Source organism: Xenopus tropicalis, chromosome 3 (genome assembly GCF_000004195.4).
Source record: "Xenopus tropicalis strain Nigerian chromosome 3, UCB_Xtro_10.0, whole genome shotgun sequence".
NCBI classification, from domain to species: domain Eukaryota; kingdom Metazoa; phylum Chordata; class Amphibia; order Anura; family Pipidae; genus Xenopus; species Xenopus tropicalis.
The window spans coordinates 143,566,249-143,582,321 of record NC_030679.2 but is presented as its reverse complement, the minus strand read 5'-3'; the positions used below and the strand labels follow the sequence as shown (position 1 = coordinate 143,582,321).

At 45.3% G+C, this 16,073-nt stretch overlaps 3 protein-coding genes across 3 annotated transcripts; all 3 read left to right on the top strand.

Annotated features, from left to right (window-relative positions):
- Positions 1-340: 340 nt before the first annotated feature.
- LOC100490911 (histidine N-acetyltransferase) lies at positions 341-5,485 on the top strand. Its single transcript, XM_031899504.1, has 4 exons — positions 341-439; positions 3,594-3,804; positions 3,901-4,125; positions 4,701-5,485. Exons 2-4 carry the CDS (start codon positions 3,625-3,627, stop codon positions 5,439-5,441), a joined length of 1,146 nt encoding a protein of 381 aa, XP_031755364.1. The 5' UTR covers positions 341-439; positions 3,594-3,624; the 3' UTR covers positions 5,442-5,485.
- Positions 5,486-10,360: 4,875 nt separating this feature from the next.
- LOC100490742 (histidine N-acetyltransferase) lies at positions 10,361-11,829 on the top strand. Its single transcript, XM_002943189.3, has 3 exons — positions 10,361-10,548; positions 10,659-10,883; positions 11,074-11,829. The coding sequence occupies exons 1-3, from the start codon at positions 10,369-10,371 to the stop codon at positions 11,827-11,829; spliced, it is 1,161 nt and encodes a 386-aa protein (XP_002943235.2). The 5' UTR covers positions 10,361-10,368.
- Positions 11,830-13,321: 1,492 nt separating this feature from the next.
- Positions 13,322-15,872, top strand: LOC116409834 (histidine N-acetyltransferase-like). The gene is made up of 4 exons (XM_031899502.1): positions 13,322-13,685; positions 13,875-14,105; positions 14,705-14,929; positions 15,015-15,872. The coding sequence occupies exons 2-4, from the start codon at positions 13,926-13,928 to the stop codon at positions 15,783-15,785; spliced, it is 1,176 nt and encodes a 391-aa protein (XP_031755362.1). The 5' UTR covers positions 13,322-13,685; positions 13,875-13,925; the 3' UTR covers positions 15,786-15,872.
- The last annotated feature ends 201 nt before the right edge of the window (positions 15,873-16,073 follow it).

The window sequence follows — 16,073 nt, the reverse complement described above, 5'->3', positions numbered from 1 at the left end:
CGGTTCAGCAATTAGTTTCAGATGTTTCAGCTGGCCCAGGTCATTGGGGGCAAGGGGGATCTGTATCTGATAGTTGGAGAACTTGGGGTGGATTGTTGTCCCTCTTGTGGTTAGAAGACATTTATATGCAGAGGGATATCTGTGTGCAAGATTGTTTTCCAGAGCCTCTTTGAACACTTATGGGCTAAGTTATCTGCATGTAGTACCCCAAAGCAACCAATCATATGTGTGTTTTCAAGTAACTGATAGCAAACTTTAGGCAGTTTATTATATGACCGCATTTGTTTGTTTATTCTCTGAGCATTGCCTGTCTGTGCAAACATGAGCTGTAGCCAATCAGGTGACTCCTCTAGCGCGCAGCTCGTAGCTGTAGGTGATGGGAAGGTTCCCCTCACACTCCCTTTCTTAGCGACTCAGAACAAAGCTCTACAAACTTCAAGTAAGTCCAGTGGGTTACACTTATGTAATAAGTCAGAGTACAGGTTTGCTAGCTGCAAGGTGACCTTATATTTCAGAGCTGCTATCTTATCTGCACCCTGGCTTGTTTAATTGGGTTAGGGAGCTGGTGCCGTATGTTAAAGGGATTCTGTCATGATATTTATGGTGTAACTTTTATTATTAAATTACACTGTTTACATAGCAAATAATTCACTTTGCCATTTAAGCCTATAAGTGCCAGCACATTTCAGTTACACAAAATACCAGATGTCTCCTGAACGTGCCAATACCTGATATGTATAGTTTTATGGAGATTTCTGACTTCTATAGATCAAAAATTCCCAACAGTTAATGACCAAATTTTCAAAGTATTACAGCAGAATACGGCATACCAACCCCAGGAAACCATATATTATTGAAAAGTACACATTCTGCCGAATCCAAAATAGGTAACTATGGCTTTCATGTCTTTTAATGTCTTTCAAAATTGCCTCAGAGCTTCCACTTTCGAGCATCATATCTCCCACATAGCATTAGGTACCAAGAAAACACATACTAAATATGAAAGCCAGGGGTCCACTGAACAGTTTGATGCCCACTGTGTATAAGATGACCAAAGTATGTGGCATTTAGGGACCCCAAATGGAAGTTAGTGCATACACATTTCATGGCATATAAATCAGGTGGTGTATTGTTTTGGTAATAGAAATATACTGTACAGGCATTGGCTCTATTATCCAGAATGCTTGGGATCTTGGGTTTTCTGGATAAGGGATCTTTCTGTAATTTGGATCTCCATAACTTGTCTGCTAAAAATCATTTAAACATGAAATAAACCCAATAGGATTGTTTTGCCCCCAATAAGGGGTAATTATATCTTAGTTGGGATCAAGTACAGGTACTGTTTTATTATTACAGAGAAAAGGGAATCATGTAACCATGAAATAAACCCAATAGGGCTGTTCTGCCCCAATAAGGGGTAATTATATCTTAGTTGGGATCAAGTACAGGTACTGTTTTATTATTACAGAGAAAAGGGAATCATTTAACCATGAAATAAACCCAATAGGACTGTTCTGCCCCCAATAAGGGGTAATTATATCTTAGTTGGGATCAAGTACAGGTACTGTTTTATTATTACAGAGAAAAGGGAATCATTTAACCATGAAATAAACCCAATAGGACTGTTCTGCCCCCAATAAGGGGTAATTATATCTTAGTTGGGATCAAGTACAGGTACTGTTTTATTATTACAGAGAAAAGGGAATCATTTAACCATGAAATAAACCCAATAGGGCTGTTCTGCCCCAATAAGGGGTAATTATATCTTAGTTGGGATCAAGTACAGGTACTGTTTTATTATTACAGGGAAAAGGGAATCATTTAACCATGAAATAAACCCAATAGGGCTGTTCTGCCCCCAATAAGGGGTAATTATATCTTAGTTGGGATCAAGTACAGGTACTGTTTTATTATTACAGAGAAAAGGGAATCATTTAACCATTAAATAAACCCAATAGGGCTGTTCTGCCCCCAATAAGGGGTAATTATATCTTAGTTGGGATCAAGTACAGGTACTGTTTTATTATTACAGAGAAAAGGGAATCATTTAACCATGAAATAAACCCAATAGGACTGTTCTGCCCCCAATAAGGGGTAATTATATCTTAGTTGGGATCAAGTACAGGTACTGTTTTATTATTACAGAGAAAAGGGAATCATTTAACCATGAAATAAACCCAATAGGGCTGTTCTGCCCCAATAAGGGGTAATTATATCTTAGTTGGGATCAAGTACAGGTACTGTTTTATTATTACAGAGAAAAGGGAATCATTTAACCATTAAATAAACCCAATAGGGCTGTTCTGCCCCCAATAAGGGGTAATTATATCTTAGTTGGGATCAAGTACAGGTACTGTTTTATTATTACAGAGAAAAGGGAATCATTTAACCATTAAATAAACCCAATAGGGCTGTTCTGCCCCCAATAAGGGGTAATTATATCTTAGTTGGGATCAGGTACAGGTACTGTTTTATTATTACAGAGAAAATGGAATCACTTAACCATTAAATAAACCCAATGCCATGTTTGTATGTATAATACTGATCCGGAGTCCCCGTGCCATGTTTGGTTTAAGCAGCATTCAAATAAAGTCATGGGACACACTGTTTATATGTACAATACTCTTGCTTAAATATGTTTAGAGCACCCATGTAGTTTTCGCCAATACAGGCTTAGCTTTCTGTATTAATTAAAGGTACGACTTAATCCCATAGACCCCCCCCCAGCAGAGACTGCCTTTATATACCCCCATCTTGCACTGAACCCCTTGCCAAACCCAACTTTACTAAAGGGTTGACATCCTTTAGGGCAGGAGTATTCTTCATGGGGGTCTCTCCAGCACCAGGTGGAGTCCAAAGACTACTGACAGGAACTAGTCATACTATCCCTCAGCCTATGGGAACACATCCCTCCCCCCAGGGCATAGGTTACAGATACCAGAACGTCCTCAGCCAGTAAGGGAATAAACTCATTGGGAATAAGAGATAAGGGATAGAGATTATGTTTAAGCCATAGCTTCCCATATTTTGTACTCCTCAATATGACATTTTTGTTGATCAATTTTGACCATGAAATTGGGAGAAGCAAGACTTAGGCTGATATATGCCTTTATGAACATGGGCATCTTGTGATTACCTGGCTACAGTACCCACCAGGATACCGCTGAATGTGGCTCTGGAAATGAGGCTATGCATACTTCATGATCTATATCAAGGGTATCTAGTGAGCACCGACACTTTTTGCCCTAGTGTATAAGGGTCCATGTAATAGCCTTTCTGTACACAGCACAGCAAGTGAGGTTCCTCACTCTATCGAGCACTATCTTCTTGCTTTTTGTGCACTTTCCCCCTTTCCTTATTGAGAAGTAAGAAGGAGCTTCTGTAATTTGGGTTGGCTTACAGAACATCATGGGTCCAGGTGCTAATTTTGCACCTTTATTCATATTTAGTTCTATGTGCTACACACAGATGGAGGAGACTGTGCTGATAGATATAGTGTGAGTTGTGACCATGGTTACCTCTACATTTCAGTTGCTCCTGTAGTCCATTTGTCCCCTTTAGTTCCTCGTTGGGGCTCATTATTATCTCTTCAGTTGGCACAGGTGACAAGGAGACTGTTTCGCCATGTCTGGAAATTCCGTTTCAGATCTAAAGATTGTTCCTGCCACTGCCAGTGACTATAATGAGTTAATGTCCATCTCAAAAGGAATATACAATGGGGCGGATCCTCTGCCGTTCAGGTACCACGAGTGGTTGGCTGATCCTCAGCGGAAGATGTTCGTGGCCAAGTCTGAGGGAAAAGTGGTGAGTAGAGGGGGTGGAGTTAGTGAACAAAGACAAAGCTTGAACCCTACTGGTCAGGACATTTTGCCAACTAAATGTTTTCCCTTATAATTACAGGTGGGCTTTCTGTTGTTTGTGCTGGTAGATGGAGGTAGAACAGCGGTGCTAGATAGTCTTCGTGTTGCCCCCTGGATGAGAAGTCATGGGTTAGTCGGGGTAATTCGGGAGTTTCTTCTTGACACCCTCCGCACTAACCACCCAGAGGTCACCAGAACTCTCTTTCTAGGAACGGATGAAACCCCACAGGGAGCACTGAGAAAATACCAACATGTCCATTCTAAGGTATCTTCTGCTGCTCCTAGCTGGTATTCTACATTGACTTTCTAGTCTCTTCGATATAGTACTGAAGTTGATTATCTTTCTGCTGTTCTTTGCAAGAAATAATACATGGAGTACTTGTTCAGCAGCTGTCCAGTTGCTAGGGACTTTTTTACCTTAGTAACCAAGCGGTGGTTAGAATGAGAGACTGGAAGACGAATAGGAGTAGGGCTGAATACAAAGATAGGTCATAAAAAGTTACAATAACAATCAAACTGGAGCCTCACAGAGCAATAGTTTTTCGACTGCCGGGGTCAGCGACCCCCATTAGAAAGCTGGAAAGATATAGAAGAGAACAAATAGTCCAAAACTAATAGAAAATAAATAATGAAGACCAGTTGTGTAGTTGCTAGGGATAGGACATTCTCTAACATACTAAAATTTAATGTCAAGGTCAACCACCCCTTTAGGTCTTTCTTTGACCGAGCAAATACCTGTTCTGTTACCAGAAGCAGTCAGACATGGTTACCACTTTATTTGGTGGATAAATATCGAGGGGCTTTTCATAACTTGGTGCCCATTTTCTATCTTTTCTTTAGGCAGTGATCTCAGTGGTAATTCCCTATGAGCAGATGGAGGAAAAGATCAAGTTGCTGGAGGGCCGGCTGGAGGGTGTAGGTGGGAGAAGACCTCTTGTGGCCCTGAGTCCTTCTGAGGTTCTACATCTGTTTGAGGATCCCTGCACTATGGAGGGGCTGCTTCCCAAGGGGCTTCTCATCCACAGTTGGATTCCTTACTCCACCCACAGGTCCAACCTAGAGTTATTACTCCAACGGGGAGTTGTCTGGCTCTATTCCCAACCCTCTGCTTTATTGAGATCCCCCAGAGCTAGTGATGCCAATGAGATCTGTTTTGGCTCCCATGTAACTAAATCCAACACCCCTGAGTCACACCAGGACCCATCTGCATCCAATCAACTTCATCTTCTTCACTCATCTAACTGCCCAAGCCCATCTGCTCTCTCCTGCACCTCCTGTGGGTTCCTCAGCTTGGGCTGCTCTCCATTCCCGGTGCCCCTAGGGCAAGGCATGTACTGTTTTGACCTTGACCTGTTTGGAACTGATCCTGTATCTGCACAAACCCATGTCCTACACCAGCTGATTGAGATGCAACGAGTGCTGCCAGCAAGGGGCGGTGTTGTTTGCTACTTATTTGCTGAAACGAGCCTGAGGGCTGAACTAACTCAGTTCTGCCAGGGGTTAGAGCCTTTCTATGAAGTAACAGAACAACATGTGTTAGAGATTGAGAGAAATACAACAATTCCTAGAAGCCTATTGTAAGTGCTACAATTCCCTGCACTAATCCAATAAAAATCTCCAAATTATATGCATTGCCCCATCCTTCACCAAGGTAGCCATTATATGAATGCCTATTATATCTGTGGGCCTTATATTTTCCATCTGGCTCCAAGGTACTTTTTAATGAAACAAATTAGTGTTCTATTAGTAACCCTACAACTCAGAGAATGAGATTAGATCATCTGTGTTTAGAATGGCCAAGTAACCATCATTCCCGTGCCAATGGAGCTTACAATCTAAGTCCCTATCACATTCCCATCAGTTCCTGCTCCAGTGAGTTTACAATCTAAGGTCCCTATCCCATTCCCATCAGCCCCTGCCCCAGTGAGCTTACAATCTAAGGTCCCTATCCCATTCCCATCAGCCCCTGCCCCAGTGAGCTTACAATCTAAGGTCCCTATCCCATTCCCATCAGCCCCTGCCCCAGTGAGCTTACAATCTAAGGTCCCTATCCCATTCCCATCAGTCCCAGCCCCAGTGAGCTTACAATCTAAGGTCCCTATCCCATTCCCATCAGCCCCTGCCCCAGTGAGCTTACAATCTAAGGTCCCTATCCCATTCCCATCAGTCCCTGCCCCAGTGAGCTTACAATCTAAGGTCCCTATCCCATTCCCATCAGTCCCAGCCCCAGTGAGCTTACAATCTAAGGTCCCTATCCCATTCCCATCAGTCCCTGCCCCAGTGAGCTTACAATCTAAGGTCCCTATCCCATTCCCATCAGCCCCTGCCCCAGTGAGCTTACAATCTAAGGTCCCTATCACATTCCCATCAGTCCCTGCCCCAGTGAGCTTACAATCTAAGGTCCCTATCACATTCCCATCAGTCCCTGCCCCAGTGAGCTTACAATCTAAGGTCCCTATCACATTCCCATCAGTCCCTGTCCCAGTGAGCTTACAATCTAAGGTCCCTATCCCATTCCCATCAGTCCCTGCCCCAGTGGAGCTTACAATCTAAGGTCCCTATCACATTCCCATCAGTCCCTGCCCCAGTGGAGCTTACAATCTAAGGTCCCTATCACATTCCCATCAGTCCCTGCCCCAGTGAGCTTACAATCTAAGGTACCTATCACATTTCCATCAGCCCCTGCCCCAGTGAGCTTACAATCTAAGGTCCCTATCCCATTCCCATCAGCCCCTGCCCCAGTGAGCTTACAATCTAAGGTCCCTATCACATTCCCATCAGTCACTGCCCCAGTTGAGCTTACAATCTAAGGTACCTATCACATTTCCATCAGCCCCTGCCCCAGTGAGCTTACAATATAAGGTCCCTATCCCATTCCCATCAGTCCCTGCCCCAGTGAGCTTACAATCTAAGGTCCCTATCCCATTCCCATCAGCCCCTGCCCCAGTGAGCTTACAATCTAAGGTCCCTATCCCATTCCCATCAGCCCCTGCCCCAGTGAGCTTACAATCTAAGGTCCCTATCCCATTCCCATCAGTCCCTGCCCCAGTGAGCTTACAATCTAAGGTCCCTATCACATTCCCATCAGCCCCTGCCCCATTGAGCTTACAATCTAAGGTCCCTATCCCATTCCCATCAGCCCCTGCCCCAGTGAGCTTACAATCTAAGGTCCCTATCCCATTCCCATCAGCCCCTGCCCCAGTGAGCTTACAATCTAAGGTCCCTATCACATTCCCATCAGTCCCTGCCCCAGTGAGCTTACAATCTAAGGTCCCTATCCCATTCCCATCAGTCCCTGCCCCAGTGAGCTTACAATCTAATGTCCCTATCACATTCCCATCAGTCCCTGCCCCAGTGAGCTTACAATCTAAGGTCCCTATCACATTCCCATCAGTCCCTGCCCCAGTGGAGCTTACAATCTAATGTCCCTGTCACATTCCCATCAGTTCCTGTGCCAATGGAGCTTACAATCTAAGCTATGATGAGATGGACAGCTAGAGGGCGGATAAATAGGAGATTGTGGAAGGGAAAAGGTAGGATTGGCTTGGGTTGAGGGTTTTGGTGGGTGTGCCAGGGGCTAAATTTTACCAGCCCAACCTTGGCTGGTGTTTTGCCGGCTAGGCTAGTAAAATACTGACCTGGTGGTGACCTGGGATTCCTTCCTCGGGATCAACTGGCAGTTAGGCAGGTTATATATAGGCATTATGGTTGAACTTGGTGGACGTGTGTCTTTTTTTCAACCTAACTTCCTATGCTACTGTGTTACTATACCTACCTTGCAAGTCTTTCCCAAGGTTAGAATGCATTCTAAGCACCTCTAATAGTAGGTCTATCTGGCTGCAACTTCATTATATGAGATTCTTTATTATTATTATTAACATTTATTTATAAAGTGCCAACATATTCCGCATCGCTGTACAATAGCAAAAAAGACCAGCGGAAAATGTGTCTTCTGGCTCTTGAGCAGATGACAAAATTGGACGATCAGGCAAAATCCTTTCTGAAGAACCCTCTATGCGTGTTCCTGTCCTGAACCTGAACTTACCTTTCCTTCTGCAGTCAACTGACATTTTCAGCATATGTCTAGCCAATGCTTGCCATAGGCACCCTCTAGGCCAGCACCAGGACTGATGAAGGCCCAGTACTGATGCTGAAGCTTTGTGTGCAAGTCTGGGTTCCAGAGAAACTTCTAGAAATGATAGGTTAGTTTGCCTATTCTCCAAGCGGTGCAACTGCAATGCCTGTTTGGCAATTGGCAAACACCAGCCGTAGCTAATGATTGATTCCTCTGGCTTGCAGCCTGTAGGTGTAGATAATGGGAAGGTTATTCCCCCAGTCCCTTCTGTGGCGCCTCACAAAGAACCTTGAGGAGTTTCAGGTAGGTACTCGGTGTTACCCTTCGGCGCTTTTAAGACGGGTTCATTGGGGAACTAGTGTTGTGCAATATATTATCATTCCAGTCGATCCAGTGGGTATGTTGTATGTACGGAACTTGGCTCTATCAGGCTAGCCTAATGTAACAACCAAACTGAATGTATATATGTATATACTAAACATTTCCGTGGTACCTGGTATCGGTGGGTTTGCATACAGTATGTATAGACTGATCCGCAGTAACTATTACATGTTTTGGTGAAGGCAACACTTCTCTAGGAAAACGTATTTAGTCATTTGGACTGTACCAATTTTATCAGGTTCCACCATCATCTTCTTCTGTACCCCAGGTTCCACCATCATCTTCTTTTGTACCCCAGGTTCCACCATCATCTTCTTCTGTACCCCAGGTTCCACCATCATCTTCCCTTGCACCTCAGGTTCCACCATCATCTTCCCTTGCACCACAGGTTCCACCACCATCTTCACCTGTACCCCAGGTTCCACACTCATCTTCCCCTGCACCTCAGGTCCCACCATCATCTTCTTCTGTACCCCAGGTTCCACCATCATCTTCCCCTGTACCTCAGATTCCACCATCATCTTTCCCTGTACCTCAGATTCCACCATCATCTTCCCCTGCCCCTCAGGTTCCACCATCATCTTCCTCTGTACCCCAGGTTCCACTGACATCTTCCCCTGCCCCTCAAGTTCCACCATCATCTTCCTCTGTACCCCAGGTTCCACTGACATCTTCCCCTGTCCCTCAGGTTCTACCAACATTTTCCCCTGTACCTCATGTTCCACCATCAACTCTCCCTGTACCCTAGGTTCCACCAACTTTATTCCCTTTACTTCAGGGTCCACTATCATCCTCCCCTGTACCCCAGGTTCCACCAACATCTTCCTTTGCAGGTTCTCCATGATCTTCCCCTGCACTCCAAGTTCCACAAACATATTCCCCTGTCTCCCAGGGTCCACCAACATCTTCCCCATCCCCCAGGTTCCACCAGCATCTTTCCCTGCACCCAAGGTTTTCCTCACAATCTATAACATCACCTTTCAATAAACCACACAGACAACTGCTTAGGAATCATCTAAGTGAATGCTTAGTGAGTGCTGACATAGTTGGATGATAAAAAGAGAAAACTGTATCCTACTTCATATGATTTCCCTTTCCTGGACAAATCCACGTCAGCAGATTTCTGACCCCTTTTCTGGTACTTTTCCAAAAGTTTTTTTACTTGGTGCGAGATATGAGGGTTGGGCTTTTAAAGCTTTGGGAAGGGTCCCTCTGACCCCCATTTCCTTCTCATAGAGACACTTAGTACTGTAAGTATGCATAGCTGTATATCTCTATCTCAGCTGGAGGTCAGTTAATCAACATGGTAGGAGCTGTGCCCACTTTCAGTGCCAAAGAGGAATCCACTGAGGACATGAAGAGTTATTTTCACCTACAGGCCTGTTAGGATTGTGTTTATACTAAATGACTGGCCTACTGGTCATGGAAGACATTTCTACGCCCTCCACCCTTTGGCTCCAACACTGGGCTCGAAGTGGTCTTCAGGAAACACTGTATATAAAGAAATGGAAGTCTTAGAACTGACTTGTGAGAACAGTAGGGGTCAGATCACTCACCCATGGTCAAATTGCTCCAGAATCCAACTTATCAACCCCCTTCACAACTGATTAAATATCCTGAGACTCAGCCCTTGTGCCCAGCTTTAGTCACGTCTCAAGGGGTTTATTTCTGATGTTCTGACGTGAACATATGAAAGGTTAGTCTCACCCAAAGTGCGTCACTTTGCCCACAGGGTAATTGCAAAACTCATCATGCACAGGGCACCCAAGGTGACACACACACAGAATCTCTGCACCCAGGGGCCCTATTCTGTTTGGCAGAACCCACCACCTATAAAGTCCAGGAAAGAGGTGAACGTCAAGAGAACCCTGCCAACTATGTAGTATGGGGCCCCAATGGCAGTCCCGCTTTGGATAGTTTCCACTGTTACAAAATGAGATGTCTGTGTGCATTATGACTATGGCAATTCATACATTTCCACATCCAAAGGCGACGTGGTTGTGTGTGCCTCCTTGGGGCTCATCAGTATGTCTTCAGTTGACACAGGTCGCTATGTCTGAGAAGACCCTTTCATCTATGAAGATCATTCCTGCCACTGCCAGTGACTATAATGAGTTAATGTCCATCTCAAAAGGAATATACAGGGGGGTGGATCCTCTGCCGTTCAGGTACCACGAGTGGTTGGCTGATCCTCAGCGGAAGATGTTCGTGGCCAAGTCTGAAGGAAAAGTGGTGAGTAGAGGAGGTGATAGTAGTGGACAATGTACAAAGACGAATCAAGGGAACCTGCTGGTATTGAGGCAATAATTTTGCAAATGAAATGTATCTCCTTATAATTACAGGTGGGGTTTCTGTTGTTCGTGCTGGTAGATGGAGGTAGAACAGCTGTGTCAGATAGTCTTCGTGTTGCCCCCTGGATGAGAGGCCATGGGATAGCCAGGGCAATGCAACAGTTTTGTCTTGACAACCTGCGCTCCAACCACCCAGAGGTCAGCAGAATTCTCTTTGTAGAAGCAAGTGAAACCCCACAGAGAGAACTAACGCAATACCAACACATTCATTCTAAGGTATCTTCTGCTGCACTTCAGTTAGGATTCTGTTTTGACCACTGTGGGTGCTTTGATCCTTGTTTTGACCAAAGATATATCTGTCTAATAATTATCCTTCCTCAAAAGTATTTTGTCTATGTACAAAGTTGCTAAATACAAAAAAAAGTTATTACTCACTAGGTGCACTCATTTTCTCTCTTCCCTTTAGGCAATTATCTCAATATCAATTCCCTATGAGCAGATGGAGGAAAAGATCAAGTTGCTGGAGGGCCGGCTGGAGGGTGTAGGTGGGAGAAGACCTGTTGTGGCCCTGAGTCCTTCTGAGGTTCTATGTCTGTTTGAAGATCCCTGCACAACAGAGGGGCTGCTTCCCAAGGGGCTTCTCATCCACAGTTGGATTCCTTACTCCACCCACAGGTCCAACCTAGAGATGTTGTTGAAACGGGGAGTTGTCTGGTTCTATTCCCAACACTCTGATTCAGTTAGTGAATGTGTCACCTCCCCCAGATCCAGTGATGCCAGTGAGATCTGTATTGGCACAAACATAACTAAATCCAGCACCAGTGATTACTTTACTGCACAACAGGAACCTTTTGCACCCAACCCAGTGCCCCTTCCCCACTCATCTAGCCAACCTAGCCCTCTCGCTCGTACCTCCTGTGGGTTCCTCAGCTTGGGCTGCTCTCCATTCCCAGTGCCTCTAGGGCAAGGCATCTACTGTTTTGATATTGACCTGTTTGGAACTGATCCTGTATCTGCACAAACCCATGTCCTACACCAGCTGATTGAGATGCAGCGAGTGCTGCCAGCAGGGGGCGGTGTTGTTTGCTACTTGTTTGCTGAAAAGAGTCTGCGGGCTGAACTAACTCAGTTCTGCCAGGGGTTAGAGCCTTTCTATGAAGTAACAGAACAACATGTTTTAGAGACAGAGAGTTATACAGTAATTCCTAAAAGCCTTATGTAAGTTCTACAGTTCCCTGTAATCAATGAAAAACTCCAAATTATATGGACCTGGAGGACCTAATATCTAATTCTCTGCAACGTCCCTGTGCTACAAACCACATTTTATCATCATCTACCACTATAATTAATGAGACATAAAGAGATTTCTCAATGGCACACAGAGGTCCATGTATTGTACCAGAAGTAAAAGGTCCATACGGTGATGACTTTCTTCAGGCTTGGAGACTTTTGGACATCACTGTAACTAGACGTGTCCAAAGCTTGCCCTATCTCTCAAGAGGTTCTGGTGTTAAAGAGTCAAACCGTAATGAGGTCTAATAATAATCCTGTGGGCCTTGTGTTTTTCGTCTCATATCTCAATATAGGTACAGTAATCCCTTGATGTTATGGGCACAGGATAGGCATGAGTATCAGCCACTCAGTTGCCCAGTCCCCAGAGTCCAAAGCCCTCACAGTGGTGCTCTCCTTGGGATCTCTCTATACTTGACCCTGACCACTTTAGTCTTTACCCTGGTGGGTGGCACCAACAATATATACCATTTTGATCTCCTAGTTGTTGCCTCTGGCTGTTCTACTAGTACTACTAGTACTAGTATTCTATCCTAACACTGTATAACTCATCTTCTCCTACTTTAGTCTTTACCCTGGTGGGTGGCACCAACAATATATTCCATTTTGATCTCCTAGTTGTTGCATCTAGCTGTTCTACTAGTACTAGTAGTCTATCCTAACCCTGTATAATTCTTCTTCTCCTACTTTAGTCTTTACCCTGGTGGGTGGCACCAACAATATATTCCATTTTGATCTCCTAGTTGTTGCATCTAGCTGTTCTACTAGTACTAGTAGTCTATCCTAACCCTGTATAATTCTTCTTCTCCTACTTTAGTCTTTACCCTGGTGGGTGGCGCCAACAATATATTCCATTTTGATCTCCTAGTTGTTGCATCTAGCTGTTCTACTAGTACTACTAGTACTAGGAGTCTATCATAACCCTGTATAATTCTTCTTCTCCTACTTTAGTCTTTACCCTGGTGGGTGGCACCTACAGTATAAACCGTTTTGATTTCCTAGTTGTTGCCTCTAGCTGTTCTACTAGTACTACTAGTCTGAACACTGGGTAATTTTTGTCCTCCTACTTGGGTTTCCTACCACGTCCACCACTTCCAGCAAGTGGGATTCAAAGAGACCAATCATCACAATGCCTTCCACTAGGGACAAGGGAGCATCTGACAGCACTGACCAATAAGGAAATTTCAGGGCGTGCCTTAACCTAGAAATGCCCAATGGTGGGGATAACTCTTCGTGCTCCCCCGGCCACAGGTGTCCTTCCCCTGAAAGGTTTCAGGGGAGGGACACCTGCGGGGTCCCTGGGGCTTTGCTGGTTGCTATGGGCAACATCACCGGTGATGTGTATCTCCAATGTTAATAAATTGCAAGCATTGACGTTTGTCTGTGCTCCAAGAAGTGTTGCTGTGCCCTTGCACACAGCTAGAGGGGAGTGTTGCTCACTGATACAAAGAACTTCTGTCATGTGACCCAGGGGTATGTACGGTAAAATGTGAAAGTGAAAGTAAATTTCTCCACTATCGGAAGAGGAAGGCAAAATGAATCTGTAGAAACATATAAAGTGCTGCAGTTTTCACTTGGATTGGGGGGCACCTATCAGCACCCCACTCCGGGCCCTGACCAAGACTAAGGTTCTGGAATCCAACATTGGATTGGACTGGAGAGGAATATCAACAGTGATGTTGCCTATAGCAACCAATCAGATCACCAATCAGTTCCTAGGTAACATCTCTAAATAAGGACAAATAGAATTACTGCCTTATCTGTGGGTCACCCAGGAAAGAGAAAGAGGTAAGAAAGCAGGGCCGGAGCTAGGGGTACGTGCCTAGGGGGCAGTAGTGGGGGGGGCAATAGGGATGTCCCTCTTCTGCCTACCCCTAGTCTGGGCCCGTGCATGGGTGCAGGAGGGGGGCCTAAAGGGGATTTAGTTCCCCTTTAATCTTATTCCGTCTGGCTCATTGTGCCTTTCCCCTATGGAAGGTTCATCGGTACATCTGGTGTCGGCACCGGGGCCGTAGCATTCGACTTGCCATGTTAGAAAATTCCCTCCCGGACCTGCAGATGGTTCCTGCCACTGCCCAGGACTATGACGAGTTTGTCTCCATGTCGGCCGGTATATACGGAGGGATGGATTCCCGAGTGTTCAGGTACCTCCTGTGGCTGAAAGACCCTCTGCGGATCATGTTCCTGGCCAAGTCTGAAGGCAAAGTGGTAAGTAGGGAAGATGGAAAGGAGTCAAAAGAAGTTCCTTGGCCTTATGCTTATTTGTGATTGGTTATTTCTGCCTCCTGTTCCCATGTATTTGGGTTTGTATTTGGGGTTTTTTTTATAAAAAAAAATACCCCAAATACAAACCCAAATACATAGGTACCAGAGGGCCAACCCCCAAAACCTGCCACCATAGGCACTGGCCCTTGGGTGTCCTATTATAAATACTGCAGTTGCACCTATAGATGCAGGGGAACCCTATAACTACCAGCACCTCCAGACCAGGAAGTTGCTATAGGGTTTCCATGGCAACCGGCGTCAATCCCCGCATAACAGTTGTATCCCTAGAATAGTGGACACTGGGAATGACGCCAACAGCCATTGCACTCATTCTCGTCATGGTCCATGTGTGATTGGTTTGGGTGCAACACCACCTGGCGATTGCAATGATGCAAGACTTCTAGGAAAACCTACTGCACTGTGGGTAAAACACAGGGGCAAAAAAAATTGCACTTTGCTCACTGGTTGTAAATGACCCCCTAGTCATATACCTATTTGAGTAGAATCAGTAGTCACTAACATTATGGAATTTTTCCATTTAGGTGGGTTTTCTATGCTTCATGCTGGTAGACGATGGTACAACAGCTGTGGCCGATGGTCTCCGAGTTGCCCCCTGGATGAGAGGCCGCGGGGTAGCCAAAGCATTGCAGAAGTTTTGTCTTGACAACCTGCACTCCAACCATCCGACGGTCACCAAAATTCGTTTTTTGGGAACAAAAGACATCGCACCCGAAGTTCTGACCAAATATCATCTGCTTTATTCTAAGGTATCTTCTCCTTATGTTCCTATTGTTCCTTTCATAGGTGGTCTCTTACCCTAAACATTTCCCATTTTGTATGCCTTTTCCTTAGGCTCTTATCTCAGTGGTAATTCCCTATGAGCAGATGGAGGAAAAAATCAAGTTGCTGGAGGGTCGGATGGATGGTGTATGTGGGAGAAGACCTCTTGTGGCCCTGAGTCCTTCTGAGGTTCTACATCTGTTTGAGGATCCCCGCACTACAGAGGGGCTGCTTCCCAAGGGGCTTCTCATCCAGAGTTGGCTTCCTCTCTCCATTCGCAGATCCAACCTAGAGTTATTGTTCCGACAAGGAGTTGTCTGGTTCTATTCCCAACCCTCTGCTTCAGTTGAATGTCTCGTCTCTCCCAAATCCAGTGATGCCAGTGAGGTCCATGTTGCCCCAGACATAACTGAATCCAGAAGCCATGATTCAGCTCCTACATACCAGGAACCTTCCTCACCCAATGTGGCGCCACTCACGTGTTCCTCTAGCCTCCCTAGCCCTTCCACTCTCTCCTGCTCCCCCTGTGGGTTCCTTAGCCTGGGCACCCCTCCATTCCCGGTGTCTATAGGAGGGGGAATGCTCCGGTTTGACATTGACCTGTTTGGAACGGATCCTGTATCTGCACAAACCCACGTCCTACACCAGCTGATTGAGATGCAGCGAGTGCTCCCCGCAGGGACCAATGTTGTTTTTTGCATGTACGCTGAAACGAGCCTGTGCCCGGAGCTAACTCGCTTCTGCCAAGCAATTACTCCTTCCCATGCACTAGGGGAACAACATTTGTTAGACATAGACATGTCAACCCTAGAGTCATACCTCTCACCCCAGGCACAGTGCTGAAAAATATGTCCCCCCGTCCACTGAATATTCTTCCCCCTGTTGATTTGTTGGTAAAGAGATTAAAGGGCTCATTTAGAACCTCAAAAATGGTCTCCCTTATTGTGCAAACTTACATCATCCACCAAAGGTACTTGCACCCAAAGCCACTCATTGCTTTTCCCTATAATGCCGCAACTGCATTGGATGCAACATCCCCTTACTGCTGCAATTATACTGAACCCAATAGGGCTGATCTGCCCCAATAAGGGGTAATTATATCTTAGTTGGGATCAAGTACATGTACTGTTT